The sequence below is a fragment of the Seriola lalandi genome, unplaced genomic scaffold, assembly GCF_002814215.2.
Source record: "Seriola lalandi dorsalis isolate HSWRI2012SDOR001 ecotype SW California unplaced genomic scaffold, Sedor1 jcf7180002054694, whole genome shotgun sequence".
Taxonomy (NCBI): Eukaryota; Metazoa; Chordata; class Actinopteri; order Carangiformes; family Carangidae; genus Seriola; species Seriola lalandi.
Window position 1 is genome coordinate 2,257,322 of NW_019525247.1, and position 6,290 is coordinate 2,263,611.

Genomic DNA, 6,290 nt, shown 5'->3' on the forward strand with positions numbered 1-6,290 from the left:
GCCATTACAAAGCTAAGGCCTGATATAGTCTTGTGGTCTAGGAGTAGAATGAAAGTATATTTCATAGAGCTGACTGTTCCGTGGGAGGCCTTAGTTGAGGAAGCATAATGGAAAAAGCTCAGGTATGCAGAGTTAGGGGCAGAAGCAGAGCAGCGAGGATGGAAAGTTAGGATTTGTCCAGTGGAAGTAGGATGTAGAGGATTCGTAGCAAGGTCTGTTGTCTCTTTGGTAAGGGAGTTAGGAGCAAGTGGACAGAGTGTGAGGAAAATTGTAAAGGACATGTCAGATGAGGCAGCAAGATCCAGTCAGTGGATTTAGATGAGAAGGAGTAATGGTAGCTGGGGGCCCAGCAGGGGGAGCACTTAGGATAGACAGACTCTTAGGAGAAGCAAGGAAGAAATCCAGGAAGAGGAAGTGTTTTTAAGTGGGGGTGTGGCCTGTGTGAGCCTCTTTGAGACCATGCGGTTAGTCCAGGTGAAGTGGCCTGTATTGTTTGCTTGTATTGAATTGGTTTGTAGTGTGTCTTTGGCTGTTTAGGTGAGTTTGATTGTTTGTTTGTTTGTTTGATGTCTTGGAGAGTGGGGAAGTGGGGGGGGGTAGAGCACAGCCTAACCCGGCGGGGGAGAGTTTAGCTCAAAAGGCATCTCTCCTTGACTCTACCTCCCTCATTCAAAATGGCCGCCACTTTCTCCAACTGTTTAGGGGAGTTTGTTTGCTGAATCTGCTTAATCTGCTAGTGTGTTTTGTCAGAGTTGATGATGGTGTTGTTTGTGGTAGCATAGGCAAGATAAAGAAAATAGTTGTGGTGTGAGGAGAAGTGATGGCTGGCATTAGGGGAGTGACTCTGGGACGCCAGTGATCACTGTCTAGCCTCCTGGAAGTGTCATAGGACCAACTAGACGAAACACTGGTGAAAGGAGGTTCCCACCTGATGACCCCAAAGACATGTTAGTTATCACTGCTCATTAGTCTGTATAGTTAAATTAATAGTTATCATAGGACATGTTAAGCTTAGGGAACTATTCGCTGAGTCTGGTCCATTTTCTGTAGCACAAGCTTCTTGTGTTTATCTTAAAAACAGATTTCTCTAATTTGAGAATTGATGGAAACATTCGGGAAAATGTAAGAACACAACTCAACAACATATATAATATAGGTCTAATTATTTTTAGACATTTTTAATGACGAAAAGTTACATATTATAACTTAAAGCCATGAAGGCAGCTGATAAAAACGTTAGCAAGTCATTAATAAAGGCTAATACACATTGAGTCAGAATTCCAAATGTTAATAAAGTGTCAGTGTAATAAGACATCGGCATAATTTAGTGAGTCATCTGCAGTAACCCACAATTGTGAATGTTAAAAAGTCTCACACAGAAGCAACTAAATTTGGGGTGTTTTGCAAAAAGTGATAAATAAGTATTAAAATTTCTCATGCTATAATAAATTTTGTCTTGTCACAGGTAATTTTGAATGTATGCAGCTCTGCCATGGTCAGTGCATCTGACTTCACCTGCTGTGGCAAACGTCCTGACAGCAGCAGCTTCTCTCTGAGATCCCCCCAGAAACCACAGTGTATTTTGAACCATCTGCTGTGCCCTGCAGCACGCAAAAGCTAGAAGGTCAAAGGTCAAACTATCCATCAGAGGGGTCTTAATGTGATGAGCTAAATGACTTTTTACCCATCAAATACATACTCCTCACATACCTCTATGACTGACAGGGCATGAAGAAGAAAAATCATTTAAATCCAGAAATGTGACTTTGTCGCTGATTCTTGTGTCACACAGTGTACACAAAGACAACATCTCCTGTTGCCATGGTGCTCTCCTCCGAGCCACAGTTATGGTCAAAACAGATGTGGGAGTTGACTCGAGAAGGAGAAAAAAAAAGGCAATTATAGCGTCAGCAGAGAACAGAGAGGGGATTATGCACTAACACAACAACAACAACAAAAATCTCTGATGTGACGTCCGTTTGAACATTAAAGCAGCAAATGTGCTTGAATTCTAAAACTGAAATGTCTCTCTGTGACTTCCCTCACACCCACTTCCTGTACAATGCTGACATTCTGAATGAAAACCTTTCTAGATTTACTGTAAAATGCTGCTGGTTTCCTGCACTCAGTTTACAATCTGGGACACTTTGTTTCCGGTTGGAGTGAAATCACAAGATGAGACCATTAAGCATTATACTGTAGCTCGTTTCATTTGCAATGCTAAAAGCAGGTGGCTTGTCAGCAGCCTGAGCTCGACTGTCAGCTCTGCTCCGAATGGGAGTCATAACAAACGGCGCTGTCAGCAGCACTGCTGCTGTCAGCCACCAATTTGCTTCCACTGTTTTCAATTTGCTCTTCTGCTTGAACCAAAGACGGTTTATTTAACCTCCGACTTTATAGAGCGCAAACACTTGTGATTCAGATTTGATTCCTCAGATTTGAGGAAACTTTCAGCCGCGTTGCAGAGCATCAATGATGAGGCCGCGGTGATGCCACGGGGAGGAGCTGACGTACAACAGTAACTTCCTTCAGTGACACCAACACAGAATAGTGTAATTCTCCTGCTACTCTCGTCTACAAATGTGACACCTAGTTCACTTTCCTCCCAAAAGCTGGATGAGATGACTGCTCAGTCTCACGTCTGACAAGACGAAGTTTTAGGATTTTTACGTGGAGCTTCCTGGAGGCTTGTCGTCACGGTGAAGTTGTCAGGTTTGGTTCCACTGTGCCACTACAAAGACCAAACCTAAACCTCTGATCAGCACTGGATCAGGCAACCTGCACTACAGGCTGATGTGCTGCACAGACATGCTGTGTGTCAAGAAATAGTTCCAGCAAGTAACAAACATTTCTGCATGTGTGTGCTAAAGCTCCATATAGTATAAAGGTAGATGTCCATATGTGCTGTTTGATTATAAAGCAGGTCTATGTTCTATATTAGTACTGTGAAAATATCAAAGCGCTCAGTCAACAGAGAAATGCACACAGCCTGTATTCAGACACTGAGCCTTAAAACTAGCCATTAGGATGTCACAACGAAGCAGTCACCAAGCCCCGCCCACCTGGACCCACCATCCAACCTTGCAGGATTTGGTTTACCTGAAATCTACTATATTTTCATTGAATCACTCAGAAAACAGTCTGCCAATCAGAAAAGAGGCTTAGAACCTCCTCTCTTCTGATTGGCTCACCAACCTGTTGTTACTAGAGCTCCAGAGAGAAGCCTAAGTGAGGACATGTAAAACTACATTGAGATGGTTTTTGGTTGTTAAAACCATAAATATATCTTCTTATGGATCAACACAAATACAACACAGGAGAAGTGGAAAATATGGAACTTTAAACAAACCTGATCAAATGTCCTGATTCAGTGAGTTTTACAGGTGTTTCTTTTTGAACCAGGCTAGCTGTTTCCCTCTTCCTCCAGTCTTAGGCTAACCATAGCCTTAATTTACTTATCACACAGGCATAGGACTGATATTATTATTGTCCACTGTATAACACCACTGCACCTCCTTAATAGACAGGGGGCTAAGAGACCTTCTCTTGTTTGCTGCTACTCCTCAAGTATGTACCGAGCATCAACCTCCAGACATGACGCCAACACTGAAGAACCAAAAACTGCAGTTCCTCTAAGTTCTGCATAATTTAGAGCGTGGCCTCTTTGAGTGACAGATGGGTGACTGCTCTTCAGAAAACTGTGGGTGATGTCACAGAGGCTACGTCCATCTTTATTTACAGACCATGGCATGTACACAACACTTAAACCACACTGATACCCAACATGTAAAAAAACTGGTGTGTTATGGACTTATGGTGGTTTGTGTATTTACTTTTGATCTGTTGGAACAGCTGCAATTTTAAGAAAAGGAATGTTGTAATTTTCAAAGTCTGTATCTATGGACCTTTAACATTCATCTGGATTTGAAGGGACTGTTTTACAGGTAGTTCAGTTCTCTCATACTCACGTCAGGTTCTCCACAGTCGCACTCTTCTCCATCCTCCACGAATCCGTTGCCGCACTTCTTTCCCCCCACCAAGTCCTTCATGTTGGGCATATTGTAGAGACACATGCCACCTCCCTTCTGGAAGTAGCTGTCCAGGTCGCGCTTACTGCAGCGGCTGAAGACTCGTGGAAATGGATGCCTGGATGTAAGCACATAATTTTTTACTAGCAGTTGTTCTTTGTGTTTATGTGTGGTGTTTGGAGTACTATAGGAGCTCAGGTGAAGAACATATGGAATTAAAAATCTTTAACGATCATAATTAAACTACAGAGGCCCTGAAAGGCAAAAGAAAGTTTTTTGGGTTTTTTTGCCAGGATCATTTTTCTGTTTTTTCTTTCCATCTGTATAAACAACCTCCCAGAGACAAGTGATTTTCTAGGAAGAAAGAATGAAAAGAAAAAATGGAAAAAAAGTTTTGTTGTAAAAAATCTGTTCAGATCTTTCATCACTCAGGTCTATAGAATCACTTCACCAAATCTTCAGCTGCTAAAGACAGTGTCGGTTCTCCGAGGAAAATCATTATCATATATCTTGGTTGTGTCTGTTACTAATTCAGGTCTAGAGAGAGGTTCATAAAGTTCTCCAGGTGAACATTCGGTTGAACATAAGACGTGTTTTTATTTTATTTATTTTGGATTCTAAGCTCTGCAGGAAAGACATTAGTAGAAAGTGGTTAAAACTAGGAACTCCTACAGTGGATGATTGGATTGACATTATTCATGAAATCTTTAGAATGGAAAGAATGACTTTATTTATGAAAATGTCACAGGGTGACTGTGTGTGTGCGCGTGTAGACTCCCTGTGCTTTCGCAGGGTTCATTTAAACCAAGAAGACACCTGGGTGCAGGAGGCACTGATAGGTGCAGTGGTGTATTCTACCTGCCTCCACAGCTAAACAGGAGCTGCAGCACAGGTGTGCAGGACGTGAACACGCTAAACACACGCACGCTGCCACAAGAAGCCGACGCATTCGTTTTTTTTTTTTTTTTATAGCCACATACTTGCATGCTGTTTGACAAAAATGACAAAATGTCGAAACAAAAATATGTGAAAGATGGATAAGATACATCACCTCTGTACATCCATCATTTCTATTATGTGATTTTTTTAAATGCCCTTTCTATAAAAAGATTTGTGCATCATGCAGGTAAACTCACAACTTTTTGCTTTTAGTTATTTGGATTGGTTTGGTTTCTCAGTTTTTATATATCATTAGGGTTCTAACCCCGAACTGGTAGAACCCTATTGTTTTTCCTCAGGTTTATTATTATTATTTGTTCTTATACCTCGAATGAAATTGCCATGAGCTGGAATGAGCGAGAGACACGAAACTTGGCCAAATACCTGGAAATTATGTGCGCTACTGAACCAAGAAGTATGAGCGCAATCGGCCACATGATGGCGCTGTAATCAAGGATTTTATATAAAATTTTGGAAAGGCCCCTCAGACAATTTGTCTGATTGACTTGAAATTTGACACACGTATCCAAGCTCAATGTAATTCAATGTCAATGGATAATTTGAAAAAACAGCATCGGCCGTACTATCTCCCGAGGGAGTTTTCACATTGTCCTTGGCCGTCGCCGCTGCAGCCACAGACCAGATCCATAGTGTTGTCTCTCAACTCCTAAACCAGCACCCCCATTCCCTCCTCCTCATTTCTGGGGACTTCAACCACACGTCCCTGTCCTCTGCTCTTCCTACCATCACCCAGTATGTGGATTGTCACCAGGGACAATAAAACTTTGGACTTGTTGTATGCTAATATCAGGAATGCATACACCTCATCCCCCCTCCCCCCACTGGGACACTCAGATCACAACCTTGTCCATCTGATCACTGACTACACCCCTCTGGTGAATAAACAACCACCTGAGAAGAGGTCTGTGAAGGTGTGGTCCGAGGATACCAGTGCCAGACTCAGAGATTGTTTTGAAATAACAGACTGGGAAGCACTCTGCAGCCACCCACGATGGCGCCATCGACACCATGACCCACTGCATCACAGACTATATTAACTTCTGTGTTGAGAACACTGTGCCCTCCAAGTCAGTACGCTGTTTCGCCAACAATAAACCCTGGGTGACCTTTGAGATTAAGGCCCTGCTGAACGAGAAGAAGAGGGTCTTTAGATCGGGGGACAAGGAGGAGCTGCACAGAGTCCAGAAGGAACTCAAACAGAAAATCAGGAAAGGGAAGGACTCTTACAGACAGAAACTGGAAGAGCGGCTAGTGCAGAATAACACCAGAGATGTCTGGAGTGGACTGCAGAACATCTCTGGC

The 6,290-nt window shown here is 42.6% G+C and overlaps 1 protein-coding gene across 2 annotated transcripts in view; it reads right to left on the reverse strand.

Moving 5' to 3' along the window:
* The window catches only part of adam19a (ADAM metallopeptidase domain 19a), a 243,823-nt gene that overhangs the window by 41,771 nt on the left and 195,762 nt on the right, over positions 1–6,290 (reverse strand). For both annotated transcript variants that reach the window (XR_002761702.2, XM_023423897.2), the window contains exon 12: positions 3,969–4,146. Coding sequence is in view for 1 of the 2 variants with exons in the window: in XM_023423897.2 (XP_023279665.1) it covers positions 3,969–4,146 (178 nt within the window). In the remaining variant the exon portion in view is untranslated. The remainder of the gene's footprint in view (positions 1–3,968; positions 4,147–6,290) is intronic.